This window comes from Megalops cyprinoides, chromosome 16 (assembly GCF_013368585.1).
Source record: "Megalops cyprinoides isolate fMegCyp1 chromosome 16, fMegCyp1.pri, whole genome shotgun sequence".
In the NCBI taxonomy this organism is placed as follows: Eukaryota; Metazoa; Chordata; class Actinopteri; order Elopiformes; family Megalopidae; genus Megalops; species Megalops cyprinoides.
In genome coordinates, this window is record NC_050598.1 from 956,550 (window position 1) to 975,272 (window position 18,723).

Below are 18,723 nucleotides of genomic sequence, written 5' to 3' on the forward strand. Positions count from 1 at the left end.
TGCAGGGGGGTCTGGGGGGTGGGACCAAAGGAACCTGCCCACCTCCTAACAGTACTCAATACTGTTTGTTCTTGTGTCCATATTCATTTAAGAGTTGCATTCTTTTATATTTTCTGTATTTTTTGTCATTGTTGATTTAATGTTTCACCTTTATTTTGTGTGCAATTGTCACCTTGGACAAGAAATAGGGTGAAGGAGATTCGGTGGGAAATATAATCTGGGTGTGTGTGTGTGTATACTTGTTTGTGTGCTTGTGTGTGTGAGAAAGAAAGTGATCATTTGAGTGTGCCGGCAACAGAGGCAAAATGGAATGGTTGTGGAGAAAGGAAATTATGGGGTACTAATCCCTCTCCCTTTTAAAGAAAAGGCTTCAAATTAGAATGTAAATCTTTGATTGTGCTTTTAGCTTTTTGAATTTGTAGCTGCTGGTAGCTGATTTTCAATACCAAAACTACACTTCTCAAAACCTCTGACCTGTTTTTCTGTGCTTCTGCCACTTTGTACACTCACTGATTCATCTTCTATCCCACAATCCTGTCTGTCAGTTTGTTGTGAATATATACTCAAAGAGTAGATCACCATTTCTAACCAAACCTAACCTAAGACCAAACCCATGGGTCTAGCTGAAAAATGGAAATATTGAAATTGACATAATTTTGACCTAATTATGGAAGCCGGTGTAGCATCATGAAACTTAGGTTCCATGTTGTCCTGACTAGTGTCCATATTTAACCACACAAGGTTCACATGAGGACAAAATTCCTGCAATATGAATGTATATATCACACAAAGAGACATGAAACATGATTGTGTGAATTAGATGAAGGACCCTGGAACATGATTGTATGAGCTAGAGGAAGAGTGCTGGAATGTGATTGTATGGATTGGTGAGAGTGAGGCTGCAACCAGAAAAGCATTTAATTTTAGAATGGAAGCAAAATGAAAAAAGGAAGGACATTTAATTCTTGTGTCACCAATTTCCTGTTCTCAGAACACATCTACATACAAACACTCATGCACACACACACACACACACACACGCACATACTCACAGGGACTTTCATTTAAAAATCCCAGCCAAAATGAACTGGAAAGACTCACATGTTCAGACTAAATAGAATCCACCCAGATATTAGGGAAGGTGCTCTGTTGGAGAGTGGTGGTGGTGGGGGGGTCCAAAGTATGTCAAAGGTGCCAAGGGGCACAGTGCCTGCAGCTGTGTGCCAGTCAGAGGCAACACTGAGAGAAAAACACCAACCCAAACATTGCTCTTTTTGCCATTACAATGAACCATCTTTCTGTTCAGTTTAAATCTCAAATGATTTCTGCACAAGTGCAACTAGTTTCTGTCTTCTGTTTCTGTATCTGTCATTCATTTATGATTCATTTCAACACAAGTTTCATTCACATTGAATTCGAACTGTGCATAATTGAATATAAATGTGTTGCAGACACTCTTTTGACAAACACAATGTGTGTGTAGACTGAAGACAGAGCTATTGTAGCATTGGCTCATTTGAGATGATAATGTCAACTGACTACCATGAGGACTATGTGCTCTATCTAAACCATTCAAGAATGGCCTGTGAGGCAGTGTGTAAGACTACAGTAGATACTAAGGGGGATGGGGGGGATAGATCTCTGTAGATCCCTACACCATACTCACCATAATCTGTCCCAGGTTGTCAGTAAACCAGCCAAATCCACAGACTCCGTAAAATGATGTTCCCCTAGTGCGAGACCGCATTGTGTTAAATCTATGTGTGGGTAAGTCATTGGCACAGTCACGGTTGTAGCCTGAGACAGTGACCATCGATTCACAGTGAATTACAGTGGTACAGTCAGGGGCAGGGGTAACTGTGAATCCCGCCCACTCTCAAGACTATCTTCTTAGATGTATAGCAAAGCCCGCCTTGCTATGACCCCTGACCTGCTTGACCGCTCTCATTTCACCACTAACAGGTGACCATGTGACCTGGGAGTAAGACCATGGGGTACTCCCAGACCTCTCCCACTACATGCTGACATAACTTGCGGTAAAGGATGTGTGGTTTGAGGATCATGTCAACTGACTTTTCTGTTCTGACAGTTTTTGAAGGGAACTAAAGAAAGTGTTGTGGTGAGGTCATCTGCCAGCAGGGTGCTTTAGAGCAGAGGTTTTCAACATTTTTAGGGTTAAGGCACATCAAAAATCAAATCAGAACATCAAGGCACACCAACTTAAAGTTGGTTATCGATTATGACGAATGTCACACACATTATGATAGGCTATAATGTCATTAGCGAAATTTGACCCATATTGCAGTACAGCAGACTGCCAAATAATTATCAAACAGATAGTTAAATGAGACATGCATTCATATAATTTATTAAAAATGCATTGAATTGCATCGGAGCAAGAATTTGTTCGACATAGTGCGGCATCATAAACAGTAACATACTGAAATAAAATAAACAGGCCTAAAATAAAACAAAACATTACTCCATTAATCCTTTCGCACGTATTTGCCGTTTAGCGCTTATGCTAAAACTGTTGCGATTAGAACACTCGATTGGAAAAATTCTAGCTAATTTTAGCTCTGCGGAAACAGCAATTTAACGCTAAAAATATAGCATAGCAAATACTGACTGAAAACTATGAGAAGCCTAATAACGCTAATGAAAACACAACGAACCACGTAACGTAACAAGTTACGTACGAAACGGTTAATAGCACAATGGACCAGAGCAATCATCCGGGAACTTTCATTCCGCGATGTGGTTACCGCCCCTTCTTGGGGGGAAAACAAGCCTTTGAATTTGAATGGCGGCTAATGGAGTTCGCAGGTGTTTGACAAGGAAATAGGCTACATGAAAATTTAAAAAACGGTAAAAGTATAGTTGCAATGGCATATCAGGAGAGTTACATTAGTACTTTGGCGGCTGATGACAGGTGCCGGTATTTAGATAAACTTCGCGGTATTGGTGGACAGTGTCCTTTTAGCCGAACATCAGGATGATACCACTCAATGACCGGAGGGATCATAGCTATCCGGTTACAACTGACTGTGCAATCATTTGTACTGAACAAATACACAAATACATTTATAATTCCTATGTGGAAAGTATAATTCTTCCATGCCCCCTGTTAATAATGTTAATAACGCAAAACTTTGTTGCAAAACCTCGTTCCCGTGTCCTCTCCCCCCTCAGTAGCCTGCGCTAACTTTTGACAGGTGCTTTGACAGTTGGTGCTGAGACACGAATGTAGGACTATTATCATGATGCTAACTTTATTAACCTTTTAATTTGCATTCATATTAGGATAACCAACACTTGGGAGGCTTAGGAGCACTTCGGAGAGCAGGGGGTTAAAATTGTTATAGCCTACCTTGTATATTATGCGTCTAGCTATGTTTGCTACTTTGCTGCAACCACTGCAATAGGCGCGTTGATATTACATTGACAGAGGTCGTTTTCCGATCTACAGATTTCTTTATTACTGTATAGCCTATTGTGTACAATAATTCACAAATAAAAATGGTAATTATAAAATGTAGACTAGACGTATTACTTATCAGTGATGAAGTGTTTGCTGCAGACATAAACATTTGCTATCGGGGTCCCATAGGTTTCCCTCGGGGTCCTCCCTCTGAATAGCCTGAAGCCATAAAATCCGTCTTTAGTGTGGGTGTGTTTTACTGCTGATGGTGCAGGACACAACACAGCAACTTTTAGGCATGGTGACAACCTCTATCTCCTATTTGCCGCCAGTTTACCGCTTTGTTTTCCCCCAAAACGGGGCGTGTCCGCCAAAACTACTTCAAGCTGACGTCACGTTGCTTGGTCTATGATCTGCAATTACTTATGTGCTTTGCTGTGCAGCATCTTTCAATTCAACAAGCTCTTGTTAGGGTTAGGGTTAGGCATAGAAGCTGAGGAGTTGTAGGCAATAATAACTGTTTAGGTACAGGTTTAATAAGCACTGTAAGAGTTATGAGTCAAAAGATTTTATCTTTCTGAAAATGTAATGAAGCCAAACAAACTCCCCAAACATTTAACGACACATTCCCGTAGTCTTTCACCTGTCTGCCTGTGGCAAAGCAACCCCACTGACCCCGTGTCTCTTATACAATGCACCCTGCTTTTTAAAATCATTTTTATAATTACTCTTCTGATGATCGGGGTTTTGAATCCATGGATTCAAGAGCTTTTAATCACAATTCCTGTAGAGAAAAGTGAAAAAATCAAACTAAAAAAGTCTCATTTCAGTAATAATACTAATAGTACTATTACCACTGATAATAAAAATAGTAAACTATAATCTCAATGAAAATCTGCACAAATGTTATTTTAAATGCGCATTGTTATAATTAGTCATTGTCATCATATTAAAAAACCTTTACTTCTGCCAAGCAGAGTGGAACCACACCCTGCCCACACTGACCACGAGGTAACCAAGTGTAGCTGGAAAGACCTACTTTCACCCACTTCACCTTCGGTTGCCCTAACTGGAAACGGTTAGTTTGGCCTCCGTCGAACCTTCCTTGAATGCGGTTGATGGAAACGAATTATTGGTATTATGCTAGAGCCAGGTGGTTTTCTACTCTATGACTTCACTGTTGCTTCTTTTAGTTTATGAGAGGACGTTCGGTTCAAAAATAATATACCAATCTAAAGCAAGCATTTTCAGTGCAGTACGATATGCGTGAATTAATATCTGCACCCTCTAATTTCTTGGATTATCAGTGGCTCATTCGTGTGCCACTTGAGTCCTGTTCATTATACGAAAAAACGTCCTTAATTGTTTGTTTAGTTTTAATGCAGTCATTTCGACAACACAATCGTCTCTTTTTCCTAGGAGGTGCAACACTGATTGCATTTTTATTTTAATTGCGATGATGTCATCCGACCTAAAAGGGGGATAAAAACAACAACATAGAACTGTTCCACAGAGATACCGAATATTCTGTCGATCATCAGTTGAGCTTTTGGATGGTTCGCCTACAGTTTCAGAGGTATGTAAATATATGACGGTAAGCCGTTTTGGTAAATTTTACATAATTGGTGAGCCTTATTGAAAATGAGTAGTGTTCGCAAATGCATTTTGTTGACAGCGAGTTTCTTACTTTTTGTTACAGTGGTACTGAAAAAAAAACACAGAGAAACTTCCAAAACTCTCTGCCACACAGAAAGGCTATCAAAGTAAGGACATGTTTTGTTACTGACAACAATTACTACTGAATTTGTTTTTGCTCTTTTAGTGATCGCTGTGTTTACGATTTCTCCTTTGTAAACGTTTTTGAGACAGAAGCAAGGTAGCAAAACTGTAATGTTGCTCCAGTCAGTGAATGGGGGTTTATTGGTTTTTAAAACTTACAGAATTATACAAATTCGTGATTTATGTGATGACTACAGCTTTTTAAATGGCCTGTAACCAGGCTAGCCAACTGGTATTTGCCCATAGTGTTCGCTAGAGGGAGCTGTGCATGGATTGACTCGCTGCACTGAAAGACGCTGTTCTCTTTCCAATTTGACATGGCCTACTTTATTTGCTTATCATTTCATCTGTTGTAATGAGTATCACAGAAACATATGCCTAATCAGTTTTAATATGTAATACTGGACAATAAATTATTCTCCAGAAGTAATATTTTCTTTGCCATTGTCAGTGTATTACAATCAAATTAATTTAAAAAAATACACACCCACATAACCAGAATGACACAAGGCATCCTTTGTCAGAATCTTTATAAATATTACTACATTCTTTATGATAAGATTGTTTTTCTGTACTTCTGTTAGATGCTTTTGTTATGCCACTACTGGAAGTGTTTTTTCCCAGAATGTTTCAGCTTTCCAGGACCCCCATGCTTACATTTTTACTCCTGATTGGTGCGGTGAACCTGTATGTTGCGGTGACGAACCTGCAGACGTTCCGCGGCTGTGCGGTGCGGGAGTTCTCCTTTGTGGCACAAAAGCCGGGTTGCCGCAGCCTGCGCATACACACAGAGGCCTGCTGGGGCCGCTGCCAGACATGGGAGGTATATTATTTCCTCTCCTGACCATTCTACCTTTAACACTGACCCTTAGTTAGAAAACTAATATAAAATAAAACATAAAGTGAATTACCAGCTTGGTGTTATTGGTGTAGTGATAAGGAGCAGGGTGTCAGCACTCCAGCCTGAGTGGCTGGTTTCTCCCTGTCTGTCAGTGTGGGTGTGTCTTTTGTTTGTTTTTCCCGTGCATGTGATTTTGTTTTGTTTTCAGCCATCCCCCCACTTCCTGTCCTGCCTATCTGCCCTGCTGCCATGCCCACCACCTGAAGCCCATCCTGCACACCTGTTTCCTGTTCTCTCATCACCAGCCCATGTATATATACCCTGCTGTTTCCTTTGTTCATTGCCTGATTGTTGCGGCTTTGTTCCAGTGTTGTTCTTGTTGTTTGTTAGTTCTGATCTGTTTGGGTTTTTTTTTTTTTACTCTGCCTGTTCCTGATTCACCCTTTCTGCCTTCTGTTTTTGATATCGTGTTTTTTTCCTGTGGATTTTTTGGCTTCTGACTTCGGACTGGTTTTTCATTACTACTTTGCCTGTGCATTTGGATCTGTAATTAAAGGATCTCCTTTTACTGCCTGTTTTGTCTGTGCCTGGGTCCTTTCCCTGTCAAACCTGACACAGGGCTCGTAACCAAAAGGTTGCTGGTTTGATTTTCCATTGGTGCACTGCTTGGGCAAGGTACCTAACCCACAACTGCCTCAGTAAATATCCAGCTGTATAAATGGATATACTTGTAACCTGTGTAAGTCAGTAAGGATAAGAGCATCCCCTAAGTGTCCATAATTTAATGTAATATATAGTATGTACAGTCTAAAGTATACAATTACTTTACAAGTTGTTTACTACACAACTTTATTAGATGCACTTTGCACACTTTACAGGTAGTAATGGCATTATTGCAGTCATTATCTCATACAGTTTGCATTCAAGAAGCCCTGAAAGATATATGGTACACAGACAGCAACAGGGGGGAATAATAATATGATATGCGCAAGGTAGTAATCTGAGATGGCAGGTGTAAATCCTGCATGTGCCTGTGGTGGTGTTCTCCGTTTCACCCTACAGAAGCCAGTCCTGGAGCCGCCCTATGTGCAGTGGCACCACCGTGTCTGCACCTACAGCCGCACACGCCACCTAACCGCACGCCTGCCGGGCTGTCGTCCCCATGTGTCCCCGTTGTACCCATACCCTCTGGCACTGCAGTGTGACTGCGCTATCTGCTCCAACCTGGACACCGAGTGTGAGACCTTCTGAGGTGGACCCTGCCTTGAGCATGAAACACAGTGTCATTGTAAAGTGCAGGCTCATCACACAGCGCAGCTACAGGGCAGTGTCTCACAGTATAACACAGCACAGCTACAGCGCAGTGTCTCATAGTACAACGCGGGACAGCTACAGAACAGTATCTCATGGTACAGTTTCAGTACAGCTACAGAGCAGTATCTCACATCACAATTACAGCACAGCTACAGAGCAGTATCCCACAGTACAGCACAGCTACAGGGCAGTATCTTACAGTACAACACAGTGACAGGACAGTATCTCAGAATGCAACAGTATTGTACAATTCAGTACAGCACAGAACAGCACAGTCATAGCCCAGCTGCTCAGTAAATTACAGGCTCTTTTTTATTTTACATCTTGTAGCAAATGTGAGAAACCAGCAGCTCTGAACTTCCCAGCCCCTATTCTCTAAAGAGGATTTGCCCACAAAATGATGATGCAGATTTGCAAGGTTGTTAAAAAAGATGACTTGACAAATGTTTTTTTCCGTCAAACTTTCCTTTTTATTTCAATAATAACAGATATTCCTGGCACTTGTTTTTAAAATGCTTCAAGCTCATAAATATAAATTATGTATGTACATTCTTAAAGTCATCCATACATGAGTCAATGAAACAAGCTCAGTGGTATGTCTAGGAGCAGAATGAGGAGTAGAAGTTTGGCTCTTTTCGTGATAAAACTCAGAAAAACAGCAGTTTTTCCTAATGGAATACTGGAGTCTGGAATACATCTCTAATTGCATTGATGATTGACTGTTATATTGTTCTGTTATCTGTTCATATACAGTGTAACTGCCCCCCCCCCCCCCATTGGAACAACCTGTAAAATCCTTAAATAAATCAACATGGAAATACAACACTGAAGAATAAATTCATGTTAATCATCATTACCTCTGCCCCTTTTAACTCTTTCACACACTCAGATACACACACATGCACACACACGTGTACACTCACACACACACACACATTATACACACACTGATAGACATATAGACTTTAGGAAGCTGAAACAGACAGGTGTGTCAGTGGCTTGGCATTACCCTCATGTGTGAAGGCATTTTATGTGGTGTGTGGCCAGGATGCTTCAGTAGCGTGATTTACGACACATGTCGCAGCGGCAGGCACGTGCAGTCAAGATCTCAATGTCATTGTGGTGATGGCTGTGTGGACAGTCAAGATGCACCTTCACCTGAGGAAACACAAAGGCACTTATAATGTGCTGGGTATATATAGCCTGTGGCATTCAACACTGAATCAGAATCAATTTGTCATTGTAGTCTCAGTGAGCCTCACTGTATCACAGAATCCTATTGTCTTAATATAGTCTTAATGTCAGAGTCTTTCTATGTCTTACCATTTTCTTAGTGTTGTTGTATTGTCTCCCTTATTACGAATCTAGGAACAATGTGTCTTCGTTAAACATGGTCTCACTGGGGTATTAGTGTAATAGCAGCTTGAATCATTGTGTCATAATGTGGTCTCACTACCTGCGTGAACTTGGCACCCCAAGTATTTAAAAAGTTCGAAATGGTATTACTGTTCGTTTGTGCTACGGTTGTGCCGTAAAAATTTTCGTTTGTGCTGCTATGGATTTGTAGATATAAACATTATATTTTGGGCGATGACGTCACCCAGCACCCCAAGCTTCTCCGAATTGCTCCAAGATGGTCTCGTTCGTTTCTGCTACGTTTGTGCTGGTTTGTGCCATGATAACTTTCGTTCGTGCGGTCATGCTTTGGATAAACACTACTTCATGGCAAAACTTCTGTGACAACTTCCAAAACACTGCTTTCTCCATAACGAAGAAAGTGGCTTCTACTGTGCAACGCTTTGCTGGTTGTTGCCCTGAAAAAACTTACATTACATTACTGTCGCTGCCAGGATCAGATTCAAGACCCTGACCCTTGCCTCCTCTGCAATCAACAGGACAGCCCCTGCCTACCTCCAAGAACTAATCCAGCCCTACACACCAGCCCGACCCCTGCGCTCAGCAGCAACTGAACGCCTCGCTCCTTGCATGGTCAAGGCAGGGGGTGCTCGTTCTGCCAAACATCGGCGTTTCACCTACATCACTCCCCAGTGGTGGAACGAACTCCCTGTCTCGCTACGGACAGCTTCTTCACCCCATTCCTTCAGACGGGGCCTGAAGATGCACGTCTTCAGACTCTACCTGGACTGACCCAGCACACAATTGCTGCCCCCCCAATCAGTGCTGTCGTAAATTGCTGTGCTTTTTAAATTGTGCTTTTTAAATTGTTTCTTGTTGCCGCCTTTACCCTGATGCTCATTGCGCTGTTTGAAGTTGTCGAAGTCCGCCGTTTGAAAGTGTATCGTATTAGTTGCCCTATAGGCTGTAATTGTACAAAACTGATAGTACTGTGTCCTCAAACAGACCTTGCTCTCAGCTGAGAACTGTCTCATTGTGGAACTGTACACATCCTGTCCCCGTACTGTCGCTATACTTGCTGTATGCACTTTTGTAAGTCGCTTTGGGTAAAAGCGTCTGCTAAATAAATAAATGTAAATGTAAATGTACATTATTTCCTGATAGGCCTACACAGAGCGCTTCAATGCCAAGAGCAAAACATTACATGGGATCCCAGTGAACTTACATTGCAGCGCTATTTGGAAATATCCAACACTTAAAAATGACAAGCACTTGTAGCTATTTTTTGACAAACCAAGACAAGAAAGGAATGGGGACATCAACTTCAACTTCCCCCGAGATGTGCCATTGATTCTCTCAAACTGCACCATTAATGGAAACGTTCAATTTAATGTCAATAAATAGAATGCTTAGCCTGTTAATCTGTAGCCTAACACGTTGCTACGCAACACCTGCAACTTTAAAGTTCCATTTGCTCGAAGGACTATATTTTCTCAGCGGAAGCCATGAAACGGAAATAAAATCATTAAAATGAAATATTGTGTGAAGTTTCTTTTATCGTTTTGGCAAGTAACCGTATAATAAGCGGGATAATGTATAGTCCGCCGGTCTCCGCTGCGCGTCTCCTGTTCGTCCTGTCGGGATTTATTTTTCGATAATGACCGGCGGACTATACATTATTCCTTACTTAGCTGGCTTAAAAAATAGCTACAAGTTCTTGTCGTTTTTAAGTGTTGGATATTTCCAAATAGCGCTGCAACGTAGGTTTACTGGGATCCCATGTAATGTTATTGCTCTTGGCATTGAAGCGCCCTGTGTAGGCCTATCAGGAAATAATGTAAGTTTTTTCAGGGCACCAACCAGCAAAACGTTGCACAGTAGAAGCCACTTTCTTCGTTATGGAGAAAGCAGCGTTCTGGAAGTTGTCACAGAATTTTTGCCATGAAGTACAGTGTTTATCCAAAGCATGACCGCACAAACGAAAATTATCATGGCACAAACCAGCACAAACGTAGCAGAAACTAACATGACCATTTAGGAGCAATTCGGAGAAGGTTGGGGTGCTGGGTGACGTCATCGCCCAAAAATGCAATGTTTATATCTAAAAAAACCATAGCAGCACAAACAAAAATTTTTACGGCACAAACGTAGCACAAACGAACGAGACCATTTTTGGAATAATTCGGAGAAGCTTGGGTGCTGGGTGACGTCACAGCACATACAATATAATTTGTTATATATAAAAAACCATAGCAGCACAAACCGGCACAAACGTAGCACAAACGAACAGTAATACCATTTCGAATACTACTTGGGGTGTCAACTTCACGCAGGTGGTCTCACTGGGTTTACTGGAGTAGCGGTTTGTCTCAGTGTTTTCTAAGAAGTGTGTGTTAGCAGCTTGTCTCATTGTGTCTCATTAAGGTCACAGTGCTGATAGCAACTTTTCTGTTATTGTGGTCTCAGTACCATAGCAGTTTGTCCCACTGTGTCTCAGTCTCAGTGTGCTCTTTGTGTGGTCTCTGTGTGGTAGCTCTGCTGTCTCGTTGTAGTCTCTGTACGGTAGCTCTGTGGTCCCAGTGTGGTCTCAGTGTGGTAGCTCTGTCATCTCAGTATGGTCTCCATGCAGTAGCTCTGCTGTCTCAGCGTGGTCTCCATGCATACCTTGGTGTCTTTGCTGATGGTGCAGCAGCGGGATGCAGAGGTGATGTTATGGGTGAAGTTGGAGGCCACCAGCACAGAGTATCGGGAGGGGAAGGCACTGGACTCACAGTAGCCCACACAAGCATACACTGTGTGGGTCCCCCGACATGTCCCTCTGCGGTCGCTGCGGATTGTCACGTTGAATGCTGCGGAGACAGCCATAAATGGATATTAAGTTTCCCAAAGCAGGGGAGAGGATGTAATGATGTCTGCTTCAAACAGAGAAGAGCAGGAGCTCAAGCCTAGGATATAAATCTGTGCTGGTGTTAATGTGTAGCATTGCAGTGGCTGCCAGATGTCTGCCTATAGTACAGTGAAGCCTACAGTGTGCAGCATCCATGTGATGTTAGCATGTGACTTCACAGCATGTGGAATTGTGTTTGTGCTTTAGCCCAGGCCATGTGCTGTGGCCTGGAAGATGTTTGTCTGTGAGGTGTATGGGTGAAGTTTGGCTGGAGCGCAGCAGGATCAGTCAGCACCGGTGCTAGAGGCACTGGGTTTCTTAAACTGCGACACCTGCAGGAATGAGGAAAGTGTATTAAAATGCACTTGTTAGAAGTGGCTGAAACAGTGCTTGCACTGAGTGCAGACTCCAGCACCAGAGCTGAGGGACTTGGGCATAGTGAAGAGCTCGGTAATGTTCAATGTTCTCAGGGTCTCAGGGTGTGGACTGCACCAAATGATCACGTGATTGAGTGTGTATGTGAGGGAGACTCACGGTAGAGGTGGCAACCTGGGCCCAGCCCTTCGTAGCTCCAGGTGAAGGGAGCCAGCAACACCAGGAGGAAGAAGCCAAGGATTAGAGTTTGCCTGGGAGCCATCAGGATGGTAGCCTGTCCAGGACAAACAGACACAAAGTATAGATGGTATGGACAACATGAGAAATGCATCACTGTCCACCTTAGTGCAGTCCACTCGTCCACATCATTGTTGTGTTGTGTTCATTGTTTAGGACATTCTTCAAAATCATTTAAAAATGGAAAAAGTCTAAGGAATCAAAAGCGACACAATGCTGCAAGCAGATGACAAGGTTGAACAAATGTAATTAGGGGCCAAGCACCAAAGTTGCTAGGCACCTATTGTAACTGTTAGAATTTTTCACTATTATTAGGGGCCAAGCACCGAAGGTGCTAGGCACCTATTGTAATTGTTACAATTTTTCACTATTATTATTATACTTTCTCCTCTGGGAGTCTATGGCAGCCCATAGAACCCCTTGGTGGATTTTTATAAAATTTGGCACATTGATAGAGGACAGTCCAAAGTATCCAGGCCTCAGATTTGGGGTCAATCAATCCATCTCTGTAGCGCCACCAACAGGCCAAACTTCAAGGTACATTTTTGCATATAACTTTTGAACTGTTTGTCCTAGAGTCGTGATCTTTTTCCCCTGAATCCTTGGGTCATGGCGATTCGAGAAAGGCTGTTGATCCTATCACCACCAAATTTGGTACGTATCATCATCACAGTGAAGGACCCTAGCTGGGAAAGCATGAAACCTGTGTGTCGGCCATTTTGTTTTTCGGCCATCTTGGTATTATCATTTTTTCAATATCTCAACGAAATTTCTTGTGCTTCATCAAAGTTAAGGATCCCCAGATAGGCTAGGAACTTATGAAACCTCCACATCAGCCATTTTGTGTTTCATCCATCTTTGATTTAGTCAAAAACACATTTAACCACCTCCTCCTAGAGTTATGGCACAATGAGGTTTTGTGTATTACCTCTTTGGACCATTGTCTTTAACAGTTGAACAATGTTGCCGCAGTTGCCAGGTTGAACAATGTGGCCGCAGTGTACCCACAAATTCGCCCGTGAAGTCGCCATAAAGGAAGAGTGGCCATATCTCTGCAATGCTTTTGTTCATTGGCATAAAACTCGATACACATGCTTACAATTAGGCCTGGGTGCCACACAGCAAGTTTAGTGAAATTTGGCTACTTTGGGGTGCTATACTGAAAAACAGGTTAAACACGTATGTGTCCATGTACTTAGATTTTAATGACATTTTGTTCTAATAAATTATAAGAGAATTAAAACAACATATATCCATAAGCAATACCCTCAGTTTTGTAAACATTTGGAGGGGAATAGCAGCATGTACTGTCAATAAATTATTTTTTTTTCTGTACAAAAAGTGCCAGGTGCAGCATGAAATGAATTGCACTAGTGGAGAATAGTGTCTGTCTGGTCCTGTGAGGGTGGGGGGCAAGAGTGTTCATGATCTTCACAGCCTGGGGTATGAAGCTATGAAGATTTGATCTTCAAAAAGTCTTTTGCCAAAAAAGGTGTTAAAAAATGAGGGGTCCTTTTCTAATCAGGGACATTTTATTATATTCAGCTAATATGGTATGTTCTCTGCCATTTTTCCCACGATTTTGAATTTTTTCAAATACCCAAAAATTACACTCCTCCAACAGCGTTGACACTTCTCATTGCAATGTCCCAAGAAGGCACACTGCATTTTATGGCACTGCTTATGTTTAAGCTTGACATATATGTTCAGCCTGTGATGGATTGGTGTCTTGGTCAGGGGTTGTTCTCATTAGTTGTCTACCTGGTGGCCCTGAGGTGCTTGGCCCCTATATTTTTATGATTAGTATTATCATTTTTCATCAGCTGATGACACAACTGGGATCTAACCTTGGCTGTACAGATCACCTTGCTTTCAAGGTGAATACCACTATATCATACCTTATCCTACACTACACTGTCACCACAGAGTACTTCCCTAACCCCTGTACTGTAGTCACTATACTGTAATGAACTCCTGATATCAGCAATTAAAAATGAAGAAACCCATAATCTGAAAGACCCTGTTTAATCTCTTTATCTAATTTACCATTTCATTTAATCTCTCTCTGTCTTGAAATTAAATTCCATATAAATCTTTGTGTTCATCTCTTCATTTGGTGAGGACACATTTCGGTGAATTCCCATGGGAGGGGAAAATGTTTTCTTTTTGTTCTTTTTTCAGCTCTCTGCTTATTACCAAAAGGTGCCTGTAGGTGTCTTGTGGTTTGACTGAACAAAGACAATACTACCTTTATTTCCTCAATTGCTTTTCCTCTCGTATCTGCCTCAATCTCTAGAATCTGAACGCTGCCTGCAGCACTCAACAAAGTGGCAAGCTTGACACTCACACACAATTACACTGTGTAGCTCAGCATTTAGACACATACCAACTACACTACCCTCAGTATTTATACATACACAGGTTGCCCTACGTTTAAAGGTGCACGTATTGCTATGAGCATGCATATGGTGTGGAAAAACCAGCCCTGATTAAATAAAGAAGGAAATATGTGCACATAATGTACTGTAAAACATTTACATCACATAATTACACAATCAAATTCTTATTTCACCTCATTCCTACCATTAGCCTGAGACAAAGTGATTGTTTCTAAACTCAAAAGTTCAATGGCATCTTTTATGCTGGGTTCTCTCAATGGGACTGGTTTTATGTCACCACATTCAGTGTTAATAATCAAACATCTGAATGGATACAAACTGAAGAATGTGTGTAGCGTGCACAATAACTGCAGAGCTAACAGACAGTTCACCAAATGTCCAGCTATGATTTCCTGTATATGCAACTTGTGCATTGTGCAAAATGCTCTCATTTTCTCATCCTTCACTGGTTCCTAAAAGACAAATTTTGGATGTAATTTATATTTGTATTTAATTTTCTGAGCTTGTTAGATTTATAAGAGGACAGTTTTACATGGCTCCCATCTTTCTCCAACACATCATTTTTATTTTTTTAAAGAAGAAATACCTATAAGAGGAACAAAAATAGCCTGAAATACGATCAAAAAATTTGCATAGCAGCCACAAAACAAAATCTCTTCCCTCAACATGAAAAACCAATGAATATGGAAAGTTTCTATTTTAAGTGAAGCCTTGCAGTGTGAAGGCAGTGGGGTGTGTTGCAGCTCTCTTCCAAGAACTCTCCCTGAGATCCCTCATTAGGGTGAACCATTTCTGCCCCCTGCTTTTTTTCTGTGTGCTCAGTGCATTTGAATGTTGTAGGGCCTGCTTCTTCTCGCCCAGGTTGCTATTTACATTCTGTCATGCTTTCCCCCCTGAGTTTCCTTTCCCTGTTACGGAGGTGGCTTGACCTGCGAGTCTGCTGTTTTCTCCTCCATAGTGAGGTCCAGCCCTCCTGGGACACCATTACGTGGTATTAAAATGCCATTACGCTCAGACCATGTGTTCCATTCTGCCTCATCTGGTGGGGTTTCAATGCCTGTCAATGTGTGTGTCCATGTGTATACATGCTTCTATGTGTATGTGTGCCTGTCTGCATGTGTGTGTATATGTACACATGTACATGTTTGCAGTATATTTGACCACAGATCTTGGTTGCTATGTTGGCAACCTCCATATAGACACATTGTTTGGTACCAGCACCTTGTGACCAAGATCTTCTAGTTGAATCAACATACTCAGTCTATAACCATTTTCTAGCAAGCAGTGTTTCATCTCCCCATAGCAGCTGTTTTGCTCTTGCTGTGTGTTTTAACTGAAACAAATGTTTTCAGATGGTCCTTTACTGCCTGGGTGAAATACCTTGCACCAAATTAATGTTCATTCTGCTGCTGTGAGAGTAAAGCATTACAATGTAGATGCATAATATTCTATCCCATCTTATCCAGCATTTGTGTTTAGGGATGATTAGTCTAAACACATCAGTAAATAATCTCTCCATATAATGGCAATATCACAACACTAAGTTAAAATGAATAAACCTGTTATGGTAAAATATTTTTCAGTCTGACAATAGTTTATGAATCTGTGGAAATGGTTCCAGACTCACACCATATTTGCAAGATGTCACTGGGCCTTCAGGGAAATACCTGAAGTCCCATTTGCCCGCAGGTTGTTTGAGACTGAGATCCCAGTGGCACATGATTTGAGGCACCCTGTTTGGTACCATGAAGGCCACTGCTGGTACACTGCATCCATCAAGGCAATCCACTGTGCTCAACACATAAGCTCCATTCAGCAACACTAAACTCGAATCAGTGCTCACACATGAATCCAGCAGTGCTGGCCTCAGATCAGTGCTCAGATATGCATTCCCACACATGCTGAAATTGGAGCTGATAATTCCACAACTTGTGACTGTGGCTTTTTGACTCATTCAGAGTCCTTTACTATCACTTTCCTGTACCCTGTAAAAGCATGACCAGGTGACCACTTGCTCCACCTGAACACATAAGGACTCCATATACACATTAGCTCTTTTCACATTTTCCATGTACATCTCTATCATCTTCCTGAACACATCTTTTACTGTATACTGCAGGAAAAAGTAAAATGTCTTTGGTTGGGAAGTGTAAGCAATCAGCTGAACTGAGAATACCGTACTTGCTTAATATGTATTACAGTAACTGAATATTCATAATGTTTACGTAACATATACACACTACATAAGTGTAACATAACAGTCAATTGAGTATTCATGTACTAATATTCTTCAGAGAGAACACCACAAACAGTAATTGGTAAAGTTCTGTTTGCATTTGATATGCACTGCCATATGGGTTGTCAGTCATGTTATAATGTGCAATGAATGCTTTATGTGCACGTTATATTATTCTTCCAAATAGTTTGTATGCATTATGAAGATACAGACAATGTAAAGTGTTATTGTGTTTTTATCTATTTTGTGCAGTGGCAAGAAGCAGGGTTATCAGGTTGAATCCCAGGTAGGGGCACTGCTGTTGTACCATTTTGCAATGTGCTGAACATAAATTGCCTCAGTAAATATCCAGCTGTATAAATGGATGGTTTGTAAGCTGTGAGTTGCTCCTGATAAAAGGATGTTGGCTAAACAAACTACATAAATGGAAAAAAATTAATGTAAAGTACAGAACTCTGAACCAAAATGACAAGGACCTCTTCAAACAAAACATAAATTCGAAGTCTTCAGCTGCACTTATGAAGACTTATCAAGACTACTGGTCTGAGCATTTCAGATGCATCCATCGGACACATTGTTACAACAGAGTAGGAGTGATCTCATGAAATCAGACTTTTGTGGTACCACTGATTTCTGCAATGAATTAAATCATTCTTAGCACCAAAAGGTGAGTTTTTGAATGACTGAAAGATGAAGATCAAGGGCCCCTACATCAGGCAGAGACCAACATTATGAAAATACAGTGATATGCAAGGCTACTCTCGTCTGCTGTACCCTACCCTGAATCCTGAATAAGAATTGAAATGTGCACACTAAATTCCACACATCAACAATTCAATAGCATCAACAGTAAATTGTACATAAACCTCAGCACATTACAGGGACACTGCACAAAATACATCTACACTCCACACTCCACAGAACATCATGCCCTCCATTGGATGAACACAAACTTTCAGATAAACCCCAAATGTGAATGTAAATTTAGCACAAATTTAACAGGAATAAAAACTGACCTCTACAGTAACTCTGATCACAGGTGTGGTACAGGTTAAAACACTACTGCGTGCCAAATGATTCACCAACATCAACACTATCAAAACAGTCACAGCATTAAACACAATCTCACTATGTAAAATAAGCATGTGAGAAATGTGTCCACACTGGTGATTTTAATACCCAGAATGACCACCTTGGTGTTGAGTGCTCACAGCTATGCACTGGGAGGCTCAAAAATACTTCCAAGGATATGTGAAATACAGTAATAGTGCTGAGGCAATGGTTACCTGTAAGTGTGCAATGCCTCCAATCCAGGTGTGTTGCAGTGTGGACAGGTGTGAATGCAGATGGGAGGCCTCATGTGCAGATATATGTAGTGCAGGTGAGAGTGAGACCCACCCCCTTCTCTCCTAACAAGGATGTGGCTATGCCTACGCTCCCCAGCCTCTTTGCCAGGTGCTCCTCAGGTCCTCACCCACCTCTCTGTCTGTCACCCTGTTATTCCACCTCTCTCTCCTCCCCAGCCTCTCTTGCTCCCACTCTTAACTAGACAGAGAGCTGGTGTGGGGCAGTGAATTATGCAGAAATGGGAGAACATAGAAAAAAGGAAATATTATAATAAATTTTGGCATAGGTGAATTTGCCCCTTTAATTGGATTTAAAGCACAGTCTTATCCCTGTATTGCACACACACACACACACATTGTATGTGCAATGCCTCAAGTAGACGCTATGTGCCTGTGTTGAAGTGTTCCAGTGTTCTGTGTCTGTGTTTCCCATTCCCCTGTTGTTGACACAGTGCAGGGTTGCTGGAGGAGAGGGCAGGGTTGGGTCAGAGGGTTTGAGGACGCCGTGTACGCACGCATGCGACTGGCTGCG

At 41.6% G+C, this 18,723-nt stretch overlaps 2 protein-coding genes across 3 annotated transcripts; one reads left to right on the forward strand and one right to left on the reverse strand.

Annotated features, from left to right (window-relative positions):
• The first annotated feature begins 4,890 nt into the window (after positions 1–4,890).
• Positions 4,891–7,292, forward strand: LOC118791658 (glycoprotein hormone beta-5-like). Of its 2 annotated transcripts, XM_036549113.1 has the most exons (4): positions 4,891–4,997; positions 5,121–5,184; positions 5,825–6,023; positions 7,104–7,292. In XM_036549113.1, exons 3-4 carry the CDS (start codon positions 5,826–5,828, stop codon positions 7,290–7,292), a joined length of 387 nt encoding a protein of 128 aa, XP_036405006.1. In that variant the 5' UTR covers positions 4,891–4,997; positions 5,121–5,184; position 5,825. The 2 variants fall into 2 exon arrangements, with proteins under 2 accessions (XP_036405006.1, XP_036405005.1); XM_036549112.1 differs by lacking the exons at positions 4,891–4,997; positions 5,121–5,184 and having other exon boundaries at positions 5,703–6,023.
• Positions 7,293–8,266: 974 nt separating this feature from the next.
• On the reverse strand, positions 8,267–18,174 carry gpha2 (glycoprotein hormone subunit alpha 2). The gene is made up of 4 exons (XM_036547527.1): positions 18,132–18,174; positions 12,133–12,247; positions 11,376–11,560; positions 8,267–8,513 (listed from the first exon to the last, which is right to left on the reverse strand). Exons 2-4 carry the CDS (start codon positions 12,233–12,235, stop codon positions 8,409–8,411), a joined length of 393 nt encoding a protein of 130 aa, XP_036403420.1. The 5' UTR covers positions 12,236–12,247; positions 18,132–18,174; the 3' UTR covers positions 8,267–8,408.
• Between the last annotated feature and the right edge of the window lie 549 nt (positions 18,175–18,723).